At 37.6% G+C, this 18,591-nt stretch overlaps 1 protein-coding gene across 1 annotated transcript in view; it reads right to left on the bottom strand.

The window, feature by feature from the left end:
• Positions 1–18,591, bottom strand: part of SMYD3 (SET and MYND domain containing 3) — a 710,646-nt gene that overhangs the window by 534,938 nt on the left and 157,117 nt on the right. Inside the window, exon 2 of the mRNA XM_080825025.1 lies at positions 7,544–7,607. Coding sequence (XP_080681151.1) covers positions 7,544–7,607 — 64 coding nt within the window. The remainder of the gene's footprint in view (positions 1–7,543; positions 7,608–18,591) is intronic.

The following is an 18,591-nucleotide window of genomic DNA, read 5'->3' as shown; positions in this document are numbered from 1 at the left end:
TCTTTGAAAGAAACTTCCATGCTGGATTAATCAGAAAGTCAGCACCGAGTTCTAGCAGAACATGGTGATTTTAGCTCCCTGGTACAAGTAATTATCAAGTTTTTAACTCCCAAAGTGTATTAGAAGGGCCATCAATGAAGGAGGAGTTCGAGGTTATGTCCGTAAGTCAGAAAGTAGGGGTAAGACAGGCTGTACAAACAGGGGAGTGGAGGCCACGTCAAAGGGCAGTTAACCACAAAGTCTTTTCCGAGAGGGCAGCCAGCCTACCAAGCAGAAATCCAGCAAGGATCCAGCATCAAAGAGTATATATCCGGCACAGAAGGGGATTGAGAAGTAGCATTATAGAGAGAGACAACCAAAAGTCTGCATGTCAGACAGTCTGAAAACACCTCCTTGCTTTTAGAATGATTTTGATTGAGCAGAGGAGTGTCAAATGGAGAATCCGGCTAAATTTGATTCTAGTATTTCTGATGCAGAGATCTGCTTCAGCCGTCTGGTCTTTGTGACCTCTCTCACCCTCCTAGGATGGCTTCCCCAACAGCAGTCTCATTCTTTGAGGGGCTGAGAAGCTGTGACCCCTTTATTATATAGAGAAGGAAAGGAAATCCATGCACACTTAAAGAGTCTGCAGTAAGCAATAATTTTTCTAAAGATTTATTTATTTGTGGGAAGGAAATAGAGAGAAAGGGCAGAGCTGGGGGGAGGGGCAGAGGAAGAGGGAAAGAGAATCTCATGCAGCCCGATGTGGGGCTCAATCCCAGGACCCTGATATCATGACCTGAGCCGAAAACAAGAGTCAGGACATTTAACCAACTGCACTGCCCAGGCACCCCTGCAGTGATCAATATTTTTAAAACAATTTCTTGAGATATAATTTATATTACAATAAAATGTGCCAACGTTGAGTACAGATTGATGAGTTTTGACAAATAAATACACACCTCCTTGTAATAACACCAAAACTAAGCTATAGACTATCATTATTCGCCCCCCCCCCAAACAAAGTTCCTTTGTTTGCTTTACATCCAAGCCCTCCGACCCAGGTAAGCAGTGATGTGGTCTCCATCATTAGACACTACTTGTGCGTATTCTAGAACAGCAAACAACACTGCCTCTTCTAATATGGCTCTATTCCTTCAGTATGATGTTTCTGAGATTCACTCATGTTGCTGCATTTTTCAGTGGTTTGTTCTTTTTCATGGCTGAGTAATTGTGTGCGTGTGTGTGTGTGTGTGTGTGTGTGTGTGTGTTCTACCTAGGAGTAGAACTTGCTGGTTTATGTGGTTAAGTGTACATTGAACATTTTAGAACCTACCCCACTTTTCCAAAGCATGTGTACCACTTTACAATCTTACCAGCAGAGCCTGAGGTTCCAGTTTCTCCACACCCCGGACTACACTTGGTATAGTCAGTATTTTGCATTTCAGCCTGTCCCGTGCGTGGGTATGTAAAGGTACCTCAGTGTGGTTTTAATTTCATTTCTCTGATGACTAATGATGTGCAGTATTTTTAATGTTTATCTTACTGAAAGGGCCATTCAAATCAAACCCATTTTACTGTGATGTCTTACTTCCGAGTTGGAAACATTTTATATAAGTTATGGATACAACTCCTTAGCCAATTCTTGGAAACAGCAAAGAAGTAGGGAGTATGTCTGTGATAAGCAAACTAACCAATAATTTTGCACCAGGGCCTAGAAAAGTTCTAGTGTTAACCCTAATGTTTGCTAAGTAATTCAGTGGATGGATGGTCCAGAAGACCTTCTGATCTTCACTAACTAGTCTCACCTCCAACTCCTATTTTTTCCTGTATTTATTTTTTTTTAAACTTAATTTTTTTGGAGGAGTTTTAAATTTGAGAGGATGGTATAGAGAGGATGGTATAGAGGATGCCCATATACTGACTACCCCACCCACACAGCCACCTGTATTATTATCAATATCCCCAGCAGATGGTACATATATTACAACAATGAACCTACAGTGACACATCATTATCACCCAAAGTCCCTGGTGAACAGTGGGGTCCATTCTACAGGTCTAGACACATGTACAGTAATGACTGCCCACCATTATCAAACTCCTTTTTATTCCTCTAACATGACAAGTTTGTTCCCGCTTCAGTTCTTTACATCTGCTGTTCCTTCTATGCAAAAAATCTGTTTCGGAGCTTTCCATGGCTTGCTACATTTGGCAATTAGATCCCAGGTCAAACGTCACGTCTACAGGAAGTCCTTCTGTAATCACCTTTTCAAAGGCGAGCTCCTGCTCATCTAAAGCACACTCACTCACGTAATTATGGGCATTTGTCATTATCCGTCTCTCCTGCATCCGTAATATAAGCTTTAGGAACACCACTGTAGCAATGGATGTTAACTAAACTTACCGTAATGATCATTTCACAATATACACATATATCACATCATTATGTTACATACCTAAAACTAACATAATGTTGTAGTACAATTATATTTCAACTAAAAAAATAAAACAGATTAAAGATAATGTAATGTTTCAAAAAATAATTTCAAACAAAGAGTATCACTGAGCAATATACTCATTCATTCCCCTAACCAATAATGTTATATCTGCATCAGGAAATAATAATGTACCCCCTGAATGAGCCTGGTCATCTAACCGCAGAAATAGCCAATTAAACCAATCATTAAGATAATTTCTGTGTGAAAAAGGAGGGACACAAAATAGTCTCAGTAGTTTAGGAAAGGAGGGGGCGACATTTAATCTGGGTTATAAAGGGTTAAGTAGAAGGAGTTCAATAGGTATTGGGTCAGGTCTGAGTCCAAGCCCAAAGACTTATGTAGCCAAAGGCTCAGAAGTGAAACTGTAGCAAAATCTACAGCTTGAATTTCATTCTGAGGAAGAGGGCCAGAGTTTTCTGCTGGGGAGTGACGGGTCATGCTCACACTCTGGAATGCTCATGCTCTGGCTCCTGGCTAAGAAGGAGAAAAGGATGTGGCAGGACGGCACAGACCACAGTCAATGTAGCAGAGAGGTCAGAGGAACATCCACACGAGTGTTGGTGGAGAAACTAAGACAGAAGGGAACCAATTTAGATCATAAGTTAGTAAAATCAGCAGGACATGTTGATTAACTAGGCATGGGGCCAAGAAAGGATATAAACTGAAGATGATTCCAGCCTGGCAACTCAGACTGTTGGGTGGTTGGTGAATTATTCACTGCGGTTGAAAATCGAAAACAAGGGGCACCTGGGTGGCTCAGTGGGTTAAAGCCGCTGCTTTCGGCTCAGGTCATGATCCCAGGGTCCTGGGATCGAGCCCTACATCGGGCTCTCTGCTCGGCAGGGAGCCTGCTTCCCCCTCTCTCTCTGCCTGCCTCTCTGCCTACTTGTAATCTCTGTCTGACTTGTGATCTCTGTCTGTGAAATAAATAAATAAAATCTTTAAAAAAAAAAAAAAAAGAAAATCGAAAACAAATGCTGGTTTGGGCAGAGATTGTGCACTGAGGTCCTGCTATAAGGCATTTGAGATATGGGTGTACCACCAAGGTAGAGGTTCCCCATAAGGTATGGGTCTGGTCTTTGAGACAAAGGAGAAGACTAGAGATGGAGTTTCAAGAATGATTAATGTACAGATGCCAACTGAAGTCATGGGAGCAGATGGGACCACTCAGCAGGTGAATTGCAAAGTGAGCAAAGACAGGCTTAGGGTCCTAGACATTTGTAGAATCCAAAAACTTAAATATGATCAAAGAATTTCAACCCAGGTAAGATTCACATTTCTAAAGAGGTCTATAATTATTAACATAAAATAGAGCCTCTCCCTGCTAATAAAGTACTTTTTAAAAATTTTTTTCAAGATTTTATTTATCTACTTGACAAGAGAGCTCACAAGTAGGCAGAGAGGCAGAAAGAGAGAGGGGGGGAAGCAGGCCCCCTCCTGAACAGAGAGCCCTATGCGGGGCTTGATCCCAGGACCCTGAGATCATGACTTGAGGCAAAGGCAGATGCTCAACCAAGTAGGCCACTCTCGTGCCGCAAAAGTACTTTTTAAAAAATACAGTACTTTTTAAAAGTATATAAATTATTTGGTACAGTACCCAGCTGCTTATTTTGATCAGCAACTAATTCAATTAGAAATATAGGTATTATGAATCAAGTTAAACCCAGAAGACATAAAACAATATTAGTGAATTTGCTTGAAATTGGTTTACTTGTTAGCAATATTGCAAATTTTGAGCATTTTTTAAAAAAAAGAATTTTATTTATTTCAGAGAGAGAGAGCATAGACACACACAGGCATGAGCACGAGGAGGGGCAGAAAGAGAAGCAAACTCCCTGCTGAGCAGGGAGCCCAATGTGGAACTTGATCCCAGGACCCCGAGATCATGACCTGAGCTGAAGGCAATTGCTAAACCGACTGAGCCACCCAGGCACCCCTGAGCATGCTTCTTTAAAAGAAAACTTAGCCCACCCCTCCTCTTTCATTTCAAAATCACATACGATGTTCCGGTTATATAGAAATCAGACTGGTTCCCATATATCTATCGTATTATATGACACATCATAATAAAGTATCCACAAAGGAATTACAAACCCACTGATGACAAAATATTTTCCAGTATAAGAAACAGTACTGAACACAACAGTCAATATATACATGTATGTGAACACCAGGTATGAAGGGTAGATGAACAGTTCAGTGTGTATCGTCCACTCACAAAACAAACACAGAGATTACCTGTGTAATCAGAAAACAGAAATAGGAATGGGGAAGGAAACTGGAGGAAACATTCACTCCTCTTACTTTATTTTCTGCTTAAAAAGTAAATGTGAAAACCAGTCACACTGAAACCAGCCTTATGGGTGTGAGGGACATCATACCTCCTAACACCTCAACAGCCTCTCACACAACTCACTGATGCCACGGCCCCACACATCAAATGCTAAGCTAATGAACCAAAGTTATGTCCCTCCAGGGCAAACCTATTATAGATTTTGTGCTACAAATTCACATCCTCTATGTCAATTTCCATTCCGAGGGCATTTGCCTCCTGTTCATTACTGTTCATAGTTCGCTTTGTCAGTTTAATTTCGTGCTGCTTTGTAGGAATCCACAATAATTACAATGTTTAACTCTGTACCTGAAGGGTGAGCTAAACAGAGCAGTTTAAATGCATATGTTCTGGCCAATCTTTGACTCCCATCCACCTCTACACACCCTCATCCCGGTCACATACACAAGCATGCACTAGTTGGCTTATATGTGGTATCTTTCATCTTAGGAGCTATTTTCCCATTACTTTCTACAGTATATCTGATGATGACATTATTATTGATGCTACAGTAAACAGCTAATATATGTGGTCAAAGTACAAGCACTACAGTGAATCAAAATGACATACCCAAACCCACCAAACTCCCTCAACACATTCTAATCAGATAATGGTTTTTTTTTTCCTTGAGTATACTACAGAGGAGGAGGAAGCAGCATTGGAGGAAAAAACATTCATTAAAAAAGGGGAAAATAAAAGTAAATGTTTAGCTCATTGAAACTGGAAAGGAAGGTCATCCAGAAGATATATGTAATTTGTTGGTTCTAGATATATTCTTCTTAATTTGAAGTTCCTTGAAACAAATTTCAGTTTCACATGAATAAGATAGATAACATCACCATAAAATAGTCTACCAAGAATTTATCTTGTAGGAAAAAGCATGGCTTTGTTTTCATAATTTGCTTTTCCTTATTACTAACGATCTTACATAAATCTGGTATCGTTCTGTGACAGAGTTTTTGCTTTATAAAATGAGGCAAAAATAATCCAATTATTTTTCACATTCCCTATTTTTATTAGGAAAGTGTTACTTGGAACCTTCTATTTTAGTATTTTTTGTTTTGTGTTCCCTGGGATAGGGTTGCACCCTTATTAAAAACAAAACAAAATCCATGAAAAATGTGAATACAATAGGAAACAGAAAGCTACAACTAATCAGAATGTTAGAACAAAAATAAAATTTGGGCTTAGAAGTGAAATTAGAACTCTGGATCCAAATTCCAGGGCCTATTCGGTATAGGATGTTTGGCACTTTACTTACAATTCTGTAGCTTAGTCCCCTGATTGGTAAAACGAGCGCAATCATAGTAAACGCCCAAGATTCATGTAAGAGTAAACAGAATAAAATAGTACCTGATACACAGTAGATATCTCATGAATATTAGCTCTTATCAGTAGTACAGATTGGGAAACTGAGGCCCAGAGAGTTTTCATGCTTTCTTTGGAATAATTTAACAAGCTAATGGCTTATTAGTAGTCATGAGAACTTGGGTCCTCTGACTAATTTGTATGTTTAGGTTTCTGACTTCTATAAGAAATTATTTTCATAGGAGAAAGCGAGAGAGCAAAAATCCCTCAGAGAAGCACGGCCTAGATGTGAAATAAAGGAAAAAGGTGTCCGCATAGACACACACACAGACACACACACCCCAAAATAAGAAACAAAAAGGATGGGTGGAAGGTTGAGAGCAAGTGACACAGACACAAAACCTCCAATTAGCACTTTTTATTATGATGCAATTCATTACAGCATAATTACATTTCTTATGAAATGATTAATCATAAGGTTAGAAGAAAAGGTGATGTTGAATTTTAATTATACACCCCTTAAAGAATTTCAAAGACATTAACAACAGTACTCTCACAGACTCTGTCAGTTGTCATAAATTACTCTTGAAAGGCAATTCGGTACTATCTTTAAAAATTCAAAATCACGTATCCTCTTACTCATCAGTACAGCTGGGAAGAATTTATCCTATAATTAATTTGTGAAGGTGTGCAGAAATGTGCAGAAAAAGATGCTTGGTCCATTACTGACAATACCAAATACTGAAAAAAGGTTAAGGATTCATTAACGAAGAAGTAACAACTGTGGTGCATTCATGTAAAAGAATCAGTGGGATGACATCAGAAGTTCCTCTAGACAGGTTCTAAAATGAAAAGGAGAAATTTAGATATGTAAGAATAACTCATCTCTGTTTTTCTAAACAAAGAATATAAATATGTGAATGTGTTAGGAGGAGAAAATCCTGCAAAGACACAAGAAACTAGGTAATCTCTGGACAATGGGACTGAGGTCAAGAGGACAAAAAGATATGAGTGAACAATTTTTTTCCTGATACATGGATATTACATATTAATATATATATAGATATCATAGAGATGATATTTTACCAGATACATTATTAATTTTTAAATTAAAGGAAAATAAGTTAAAATAAATCAAAGACTGTAAAGAAGCAGAAATAGGCCAATGGGCATAATGGAGCACAAATGAAGAGCAGAGAACTTGAAGGTTTCACTTCTAGAGAGCTGAACATTTTATTTATTTATTTCAGAGAGAGAAAGTGAAAGAAGAGAGAGACAGAGCATGGAGTGAGGAACAGAAAGATGGGGACAAGCAGGCTCTGCACTGAGCTGGGAGCCCAACACAGGGATCGACCTCAAGACCCTGAGATCATGACTTGAGCCAAATGAGCCACCCGGGCGCCCCTGTAGCTGAACATTCTTACCTGACACTTAGCACTACAGTATTTTGCAACTCGGCACTGAGAACATCGCATCAGCTTTTCCTTCCTGTTTAAAAAAAAAAAAAAATTCACGTTAGGAAATGAGTGAGAACCATATGTGAAGAAAGAAACATAAATCAGCATACTGATGCCAATACGTTCTGCTCACACCATCTGCATGCTCCCCAAAGATCTAGATTTTCATGTTGATGAACATCTTCTTTCCTCTTCAATGTGAGACAGGGATGTAACAGCTGATGGTCTTTTTTTTTTAATTGTGTTGAATATATATAACATAATATTTACCACTTTAAATATTTTTAAGTATATACTTCAGAGTGTTAAAAAAGAGAACTCAAGGCCCACAGTGGAGTCACTTTTTCTAAGCCCCTAAACTTAACTACAATGTTGGCGCCCCAAAAAATGAAATCTTAAACCAGTCAATCAGGCATTACTAGTCAGGTAATCTGCTTGGTAGACCCCAGCTTTCCCCTAAGGAAAATGACCCACTCTTTCACCTAGTGTCATTTTCCTGTTCCTACTCTCTTCTGCCTATAGACGTCTTTCATTTTGTACAGCATCTCAGGGCCACTTTCTGTCTGCTACATCAGACGCTGCCCAAATCATGACCCACTGAACAAAGCTAGTAAGATCTTTACACTTTACTCAGTTGAATTTTGTTTTTTAACAAATGGCATTAAGCACATTCACACTGTTCTGCACCATCATGACCATTAATGTTCGTTCTAATAAAAAAATAAATTAAAATCAAAGATTCCCATTGAGACCAAAAACTTTACTACAGAGAGATTTTAAACTCTCCATATGAAATACAGAATCCAGTCCCATCAACTAGTTGAAGTATTCTATACTCTTCAGATGGAAAAACTGTGTAAGTCTTAACTTATCGTATAGTTTAATTATGAGTGTACTCCTTCTGGAAAATGATTTTAAAATTTCACTAAATCTAATTACTACTTTACACATGCTGAATTGAGATGCTCAAAAGTTACATCCCCTTAAATCACCTGTATAATAAAAAAGGAAAAATGAAGAACAAGTTGAATTATAAAATAAAAAGAATAAGTGTGATGATAAAATTAATAGTGACAAACAAAAGGCAGGAAGCACTGTGGATAAACAGAGGGTACCCAAGAGCACTAAAAGTCAAACTGTAATGTTAATATTAATGACAAAACAAGAACAAATTGTTCTAAGCACATCTAATGTGCCGGGTACTCTTCATAGATTTTTACATCTCTGATTTACACTTACTTTCAAACAGTCCTAAAAGTAAACAGTCTTATTATGATGACTTTAAGGACACTTCAATTCATTTTCAAGAGATAAAAAGTAAAGAGAACTGCAAACAAGGTGGCAAGGATTCTGAAAGGGAAAGAAGAGAATCTCAAAGATAACTGGAACCTAAACAAACCAGGTACTTCACTTCTGGGACAGCGAGGGTCAGACACAGAACATAAAACGGGGACAGGGGTAGTTAAAATCTAAGTAAAGCCAAAATGCCTCCCAACCCTAAGTATAGAATTGTAGCTGTCACATATCAATACCCCAGGCGACAATCCAAATCAAGCAATCTGGCATTCAAGTTCTTGCTTTTACCATCACACCATATTACTGCTCTTGGATAAAACTGGATACAAACAAAATCCACCAAAGGACACCTAAGCGGTGAAGCTGGTTAAACAAATGACTCTTGGTTTTGGCTCAGGTTGTGATCTCAGAGTTGTGCGATCCAGTGCCAGACTGGGCTCTGCACTCAGCACAGAGTCTGCTTCCGATTCTCTCTCTCCATCTGTCCCTCCCACTCACGCTCTCTCTCTATCCCCAAAATAAATAAACCATTTAAAAAAAAAATCCATCCATAACCTGTCTATGTTTATTTTACACACTTCAAACAAAAGGACATACAAAGGAGGATAAAAACAGTACACCAGGCAAATATTAAGAGAAAAGGCCCCACATCAGGCTCTCTGCTCAGCAGGGTAGCCTGCATCCCCCCCTCTCTCTCTGCCTGCTTCTCTGCCTACTTGTGATCTCTCTCTGTGTGTCAAATAGATAAATAAAATCTTAAAAAAGAAAAGTGCCCAGAAAGTAGACCACAGAGTAAATCCCAAAAATCCCAAAGAATCAACACCATATAGATCATTTTTTCCAATCATAAAGGAATTAAGTTAGAAATGAGTAACAAAAAGAAACCCAGAGAAATATACACATGAAAATATAAAAGCATGTTTTTATGGAATTTAAGGATCAAATAAGAATGATCATAAAATTAGAAAATATGTATTTTTTGTTAAATAGGCTCCACACACAACGTGGAGAACAAACTCACCATCCTAAGATCAAGAGTCTTATGTTCTACTAACTGAGCCAACCAGGTGTCCCAAAAATTTGAGATTAAATAATGAAAAAAAATATCAAAACTTATGAGATAAAGCAAACATCATACTTACAGAGACATTTGTAACTTCAAGTGGTTACATTAAAAAGAAAAACTGAGGGGCATCTGGGTGGCTCAACTGGTTAAATGTCCAACTCCTGATTTCGGTTTGAGTCATGATCTCAGGGTCATGGGATCAAGCCCTGTGTGGGGCCTCCATGCTCAGCACGATCTCTCTCCCTCTCCTTCTACTCCTCCCCCACCCCTTCCTCTCTCAAATAAATAAATAAATAAATCTTTTTAAAAGAAAAAGAAAACCTGAAAATATATGAGCTAAATATGCAAAAAAGGAATTTAAATGTAAAAACTGCAGAAAAGGAAGGAAAGGAAGTTACACAAATCCACAAAACGAAATAGAACACAATGGCATAACAGAGAGGACAGACAACATGAACAAATGTCTTGCAAGATTACATAGAAGGAAGATTAATAACAAAATGGAATAAATTACAAAATAAATAACAAAATGGAATGGAACTCAATATTCAGGAGACTGAAAAAAAAAAAAAAAACAAGAGAATTCTGACAAAATGGCACAGTGGTACAATTTTCGAATCTCCTTAACTCTCCCCATAAAAAAAGGACAGTGCAAGTAAGACAGCAAACATGAGTATCACTCTCCATCCTCGGAAACACCCCCAACAAACCCAAACTAAGAACGTGCAGGGGAAACCACTACCAGATCTGAGATTTAAATCAATATATTGGGGGTGAGGTGCAGCTGGTTCCCAATAAGACTGAAAACAAAAAAAGCCACAATGTGCCAAAAAATACCCAGTGTGTCCAGCCCACCTGAGAACAGGTAGCCAAAAGGGGGAGAGTATGCTTTGGACAGGAACGTTCCTGAGGATGAATCACTGGGGTCCCCCAGAATGCCATCTTCCTCAGACCTGGCTCCTCAGATTTTCCCTCATCTCCCTCTTTCTGGTTTTAGTTATTCAATTTCTTTTGCAAATTAAAAGCCCCAGACGTATGAAGTGTTTCTTCTCGATTTTAAAAATTAATGAGCAGAATCAAGATACCTCAGAAGGTCAGTGAACAAGTTAGCACATCAAACTGTATCCTCTCCCTCCCATAGCTACCAACCCAGAGCTTTAATGAATTTTAACACAGAAAGTTGGCACAGTAAATACCAAGATTAGTCTAAGTACCTAAATAATTTAATCATTGTTTTGATGTGTGAAGGAACTCCTTAACATGAGTTATTTAAATGTTCCGAGTTATTTTTTACATATCAAAGAACTAAACAAATTTAAGTTCTCAAGTTTCAAAAAAAAGGTCAACTGAATCCAAGAAAAAAGTTGTATGTGTTTGATCAGAAACCCACTGAGCCTTGGTAAAGATACTGCTTCTCTCTCAGGGATAAGATTTGGAGCAAGAGCATCCCATGAAGCAAATTCCAGCACTGCAAAGGAGAATGAGTTAAATGAGTTTCCTTCCAATACTCAAAATGATTTGGTTCTGCTTCTCTTGTACACCCAATAAATATAAACTATATTTGAAGATGACAAAAGTTGTGCACAGTCTAAGGCAAATTATTAGGGGTCTCTGAGGCACAGAGAAGTAATGAATACAGAATTTTCACAGACTGTAGAAACATCCTGCTTGCAAAATGATTAGCTCAAAGTCCAAATGGACTTTGCGAACGAAAAGCAATCTGCCTGTTCCCACCAGTCATGCTTTCCTCCCTCAAATAAATAAATAAAATCTTAAAAAAAGAGAGAGAAAAGAAAAGCAATATAAGGAAATAGGTTAGCAGTGTATCAGTAAGAGGAAATGATTAGTTTTTTTTTAACCTCTTTCGCCCTCTCCGCTTAAGAGATAAATAGTATTCTACCCCCAAAAAGAAGATATTAAAATTATTTTACACCTAAATCAGTGTTATCTTTAGCTCTACCCACCGAAACAGCAAAAAGGAATCCACTATCACTTATTCCTGCAAACTGTGATATGCTGTAGAACAGTGTCAAATCACAAAAAATTCTTAAGTTGCTCAGTTGTTCCAGACAGTGTGGTTCACTGAGCAAAACAAGTTAAGTTCTCTCTTCCAAGTAAAGGCTGGGCCATAATGAGTTTCGCCAATAGCAAAGGCAACAGAAATGTGGAAAGGAAATGGAAACAGAGCAAAATTACTTGTTTGTCCAGTATACAAATTAAGAAGTTATATATGAATACAAGAGAAAACACTGTCTCTTAAAAAAAAAAAATAAAGAGAAAAAGATTGGTTCCTTCAAATCATAATAACTGAGGTAGTATTTAAGGGACTGTCTCTCTGTCTTTGGTTATCAGCAGGGGAAAGTATCCCAGGGTTTAAAACTCTGCCCTAAATTAATATGGGCAGGTGCCAGGCAAAGAAAAAGAAGTTTCCTGGAAAGGACATAGAAAACAAATTCTAGTGACTCAAATTCCCAGCTAGGGCTGGCACCTGCAGAATCCACTTTAAACTTTGTGTAGAGGAAACAATGTATCACAACACAAGGACCATGTGGCACCTTGAGCTTGGCCTCCCCAGCTTCTGGAACTCTGAGAAATAAACTTCTGGGGCTTAAAAGCTACCTCGTCCGACATTTTGTTAAGAGTAGCCCCAAGGGGGGCGCCTGGGTGGCTCAGTGGGTTAAAGCTGTTGCCTTCGGCTCAGGTCATGATCCCAGCGTCCTGGGATCGAGCCCCGCATCGGGCTCTCTGCTCAGCAGGGAGTCTGCTTTCTGCCTGCCTCTCTGCCTACTTGTGATCTGTCTGTCAAATAAATAAATAAAATCTTTAAAAAAAAAAAAAAAAAAGAGTAGCCCCAAGGGACTAAAGGACTAATAAGCCCACTCCCTACCCGCCCTGTAACCTTGCAACTTCCCTTAGCCTCAACTTCCTCTCTATAAAATGGGAATAAAAAATCACTTGTAAAACTGCCGGCTGGACTACCTGAGATCATCTGCCCAAAGTGCCTGCTCCCACTGTGCCAAGTAAACCATGCAGCACAGAGTTAAAACTAAGGTGCTGAGAGTAATATTTTCAGAGTGCTCGAGATAATTTTGTCTATTTCTATGCCCTTTCCACAAAGAGTTTCTTATACACCTCTCCTATGATTGCTAAAGAAGCAAAACCCACAGGTGGGACAAATCTGGTATTCTCCGTGCATGCCCACAGACACTATACTAGTACCGCTTTTTACTTGGCTCTGATTCCAAATTTTGACCTGCATCATAAGTGTTTCACTGTTCAGTCTCCACTCACTGAAATTTCTATTACCATTATTTTTAATGGGATCAGAATGATCAACTTGAGTGCTCTGATTCAAGAAGCTAAAGACATTTTAGGAAAGTTTCATTTGAGGAAATGACAATCAGAGAGGACTGTTACATCTTCAACAAAATTAAAAGTCAGTTATGACTCCTAACATTTTGTTTCCTTGACGCAAGGTAATGACTACCACAAGTTAAAGAGAAAATTAGCATCTCTACAAGAGTACAGACTTAAGCTTTCCTCGTTACATAATGTTTCTCTACAAAATTCAGTATTAGGTGTTCTGGGCCTTCTTCATGTTTAAAACTGGTGACTTACAGCTGTTTTTTAGGCAAAGCACATGAGTACGGAAGAAATTTATGACCAAAATGCAATGCTGAAAAGGAATCTGTTCTAGTAACAACACCCGTGTTCCTACATAGGAAACCTCTCGAGGCTTGGTGTAGTAATATAACTCTGGTAAGTCTAAGAGATGTATTCAATTTCCACAAGTCTTCCAGAAATCCAAAATAATAAAAATTTGAGAAATAAGAAAAATATCTGATTTCACCCAAAGAGTAAAATCAGAAATCCTTTAAGTATATAAGCATTGCTAGTATAAATATCACCCAGCATATACACAAAAATCAAAATGCCATGGGTAGAATTTCGAAGATGTATAAGAATATTGGATCAAAATTTTCAACAATATTCTATGATCTAAATGTTCAAACTGGCAAAAAATGGTCACCTTAATTTAAATATCAGGAAATACTTTGTCACAAAGGAGGAATTCTCTGTATCTTACTCTAATTAAAAAATGAAACTTAGGAGTGCCTAGGTGGCTCAGTTAAACATCTACCTTTGGCTCAGGTTAGGATCTCAGAGTCCTGTCTGTGATCTCTCTCACTTTTACTCTCTCTCAAATAAGTTAGTAAATTAAAAACAAAACTTAACAACACCATGAATCTACTTTAGCTTTAACAGTGAGAAAACCAAAAGCCAAATTCACTATCTAATTATACTAATCTATTCATTTCAGATGCCCAGAAGCATCTTCTCCTTCTGCCTGCTTTAAAAATTTGCCCTTATATTTTATAATTAAGTATATTGCTTTGTTTAACTTTAACTTTTAACAAATTTCCTCAAGTAGTCTAGGAAATAAGCATAATGAAATCTCAAATAACTCATTCTCTCTTTGGAGAACAAAATGAAACTTCAAGTTTATGAAGAAAGTAGATGGGGCACCTGGGTGGCTCAGTCGGTTCAGCATCCCTGATCTCGGCTCAGGTTATGTTCTCAGGGACTAGAGATTCAGCTGCATGATGGGCTCCTCACTCAACAGGGAGTCTGCTTAAGGATTCCCTCCCTCTGCCTGTGCCCATCCCCCAGCTGGCATGTTTGCACACTCTCAAATAAATAAAACAAATAAAGAAAAGAAGAAAGTGGACTGTGCTGACCTAGTCTCAAATTTTAAAACATCTTCAGAGTCGTAAGACACACAGAATTAAATGTTACACCTGCTAACACATTGTAATTAATAATAAACTAATAAAGACTTGTATAGCATGACCATTAGCTGACAACCACGCTTTGAGAATTAATGGGTCAGTGCAGGAGATTTTTAAATATCTGTGGTCCTCCGAAAGGGAGCAAGTGGTATGGCCAATACCAGGTTCTCCCATGGCCCCAACTACCAACCTCATAGATTCCATTTATCAGATAATGACATTGCTTTTCTCCAAACACTTAGGTGAGATTTTTGGAATAGAAATTTTGCTTAGATTAAGTTTAGAAATGTAAGATAAATACCAGAATTTGGAACATTGAGAAGCCCTAGATAGAAAAACAGGAGAAACTATGACAATATACCAAAATGGAAGTTAGAAATATACAATCATAAACAATACTACAATGAAACTTGCATTATGCAATGATTTTCAAAACTCTTTGATCTCATTGGGGATTTTTTTTTTCCTCATTCGGGATTTAAAAGACCATAAAGAAGTTTTATTTATGTAGGTTATAGCTATAAATATTTGTATTTGTATAGCTATAAGTATTTACTGTATTAGAGAGTAAAACTAATAAATCTTTTAAATATTTATTAATGCATTTAATAATCCATTATATGTTGACATAAATAATGTATTTCTATAAAAAATATTTTCTGGGGTGCCTGGGTGGCTCAGTTGGTTGAGCGACTGCCTTCGGCTCAGGTCATGATCCCGGAGTCCTGGGATCGAGTCCCACGTCGGGCTCCCTGCTCCATGGGGAGTCTGCTTCTCCCTCTGACCTTCCCCCTCTCATGCTCTCTCTCACTGTCTCTCTCTCTCAAATAAATAGATAAAATCTTTAAAAAAAAAAAAAAGATTTTCTGAAACAAAATTTAGTGAAGAGAGTAGTACTATTTTGCATTTTTAAAAATCTAATGCCTGGCTTAACAGAAGACAGCTGAATTCTCACTTCTGTTTCTGTTGAATAATCACATGACATATTACTTCTAGAAAACTCCACTGTATACCGTAGTGATGGAATGAGACTTAAAAAGGCAAATAATGACATAATATAATTATAAAAATAGCCTTCATCTTCTAGATCCCCTGAAAGGACCTTGGGGAGCCCACTCTGACTCCCACGGCTTTAGAGTACATTTTCCTAGAAGAGGAATGGCTCAAGTTGTGCAAATGCACATCCTGAAGCTTTTGCATTTTGACAAATGGGTCTTCAAAGTGGTTGCAGGAATTTTACACTCCCAAGCAGTTTAAGAATGCCCTTAATTCTATGTCCCGTAAACCCTTCAAAATGTCAGTCATTTTACTTTCTGCCAGTCTGAATGAGGTGGAATGTTATATCTCACTGTGGTTTTTTTTTCTTAATAAAGATTTAGTTATTTATTTGAGAGAGAGAGAAAGAACGGAGTCAGAAGTTGAAAGAGGCAGACCCCATGCTGAGCACAGAGCCAGACGTGAGGTTCCATCTCACCATTCTGAAATCACAAACTGAGCTGAAGCCAGGAGTCATCAGAGGCTGAACCCACAGTGCCACCCAGACGCCCCCCATCTCACTGTGTTTTTATTAGGCATGCTCCTGATAAACAGTCAGAGTCTGGGCAGCCTATTCAAGTTCATTCACCATTTAAGGTTTCTCTTCTATGAATTACCTATTCATATTATCTGCCCATTTTCTACTAGTCTGTCTTTTTAAGAGATTAAACTAAAATTATTTTTTAATAAATTATTAAGTTTTATCTTTTGCTGGATGCATACTTTGTAATCTAATTTCTCACAGACTGTGTTTGTATAAATTTCTCAACTAGGCACTATAAGAAAATATAATACAGTAAATCATTAACACTGGAATTCTATGGCCTGGAATTGAATCCTAGTCTATCACCTAGTGGTTGTGTGACACTGAGCAATTTAATCTCTCTAAACCACCAAATGAAAGTGAGAATATTAATAGTACCAACATCACTTGGCTGTAATGAGAATTAAGTAAAACATGTAAAACTATTAACATTCTGCTTGGTTCACAGAAAGTGCTAATTAAGTATTAGTCTTCTTATCATCACATTATTATTACTCCTTTAAGAGACTTTTTTTTTTTTTTAAAGATTTTATTTATTTATTTGACAGATCACAAGTAGGCAGAGAGGCAGGCAGAGAGAGAAGGGAGGAAGTAGGAAGCAGGCTCCCTGCTGAGCAGAGAGCCCGATGCGGGGCTCGATCCCAGGACGCTGGGATCATGACCTGAGCTGAAGGCAGCGGCTTTAACCCACTGAGCCACCCAGGCGCCCCAAGAGACTTTTTTAATAGTAAACTCTCAAAAGAAGTTCCTAGCTATCATTTGGAAATACTTCAGTGTTGAGTAGAAATGTTTTTAAAAGTTTAACTATTCTAGAAATTCAGAATTTTATAAACCTTTTTTTTCCCAGTTGTTTTCAAATTCTTCATATAGCTAACTCTAAATTGTGGGATCAAAGTACAGAAACACTACAAGTTATTTACTGAAATATTCATATATATAATTAAATGGTACTACTTCTTAGCTTATTAGAATCAACCAAACACAAATACAATTTAACACTGAAACTAATCTTTTCGGGGGGGGGGGAACCTTAGTGTTTTTGGGAAAACTGTTGGTCAACATAAGTTTTAAATGTTCCAGAAAGTTAACACTTGCATCCAAATACTACAAAATTTCTATAAATTTTTCTCTTATTTCAAAAGAAAAAAAGAATGAGATATAATAAGGCTGCACTGAATGTTTTTATTTTCCTACACAGATCACAGGAAAGGCTGAGCAAATCATAATGCATCAAGTTCCCCTTCCCAACATTAGGCTGGTAGGAAAAAGTATTCAGCACAAGAGAGTGAGGATAATTACCTCTTTGTAGGTAAACTAAGCCAGTTTACTAAAAAGTAATTTCCTTGTTATAGCTCATTTACAATAATCTTCAGAAGGCAAATTTTTAACTGACCAACCTTGACAAAACTAAAAGAATACCAATGGCAAATTATACCATCTATTTCCCCCAGAGAAAAAGAGAAAGAAAATAATTTCTGAAATGTCATTACTCAAATGGTTTTTAAAAATTATGTGTTCTTTTAAAAGGTAAATGTGAATTCTCTTTTTTCTAATACAAAGGTCTTTCGGATGCCACATTCTTCCTGTTGTTGCTGTTCTTCATTTCACTGCACCCAGAAAATCACCAGACTTTTTATACCATGGACTGTCATAGTTCTGGATAAATATGGAACAAAAGACACAGTTCTTGCCTTCAAGGACAGCAGATGCTACAACAGAAGCAGACTAGCAGAAACAGCAATAATGCTTCCTAAGCATCTATTACGTGGCGTCAGCTATTGTGCTAGATACCTGTAAGACAGTAGCAGATGGAGAGTCATAAATTGAGGTAGCAGAAGTAATAGGTATTGGTCATCACAGGTCCTAGGGTATGGCCATAAGAAGAGGCAGCTAAATTGGGGTAAAGAGGCCAGGTGTTGGATGGATATTCACCTCACCAAGAATTAAACCAGGAATAATGATGAAGAAAGAACGAGTGAGCCTGAATGTAAAGAAATCACTAATCACCAATTAAATCACTAATTACTAATCACTAATTAAATCACTAATTAAAATATTATCACTAATTAAAACATTAATTAAAATTATAATTATAATTAAAAATTATTAAAAAGGTAAAAAAATACATGCATGAATGTTCATACCAAAGAAGTGAAAAGACTCCAATGTCTACCAACTGATAAACAGGTAAATAAAAGGTAGCATATGCATGCACTGGACTATTATTCAGCCATAAAAAATGAAGCATTGGTATATGCTACAACATGGATGAACCGTGAAAACG

The sequence above is a fragment of the Martes martes genome (assembly GCF_963455335.1).
Source record: "Martes martes genome assembly, chromosome: 15".
Taxonomy (NCBI): Eukaryota; Metazoa; Chordata; class Mammalia; order Carnivora; family Mustelidae; genus Martes; species Martes martes.
Note: the sequence above shows the minus strand (reverse complement) of the source record. Positions and strands in the feature narration are given on the sequence as shown.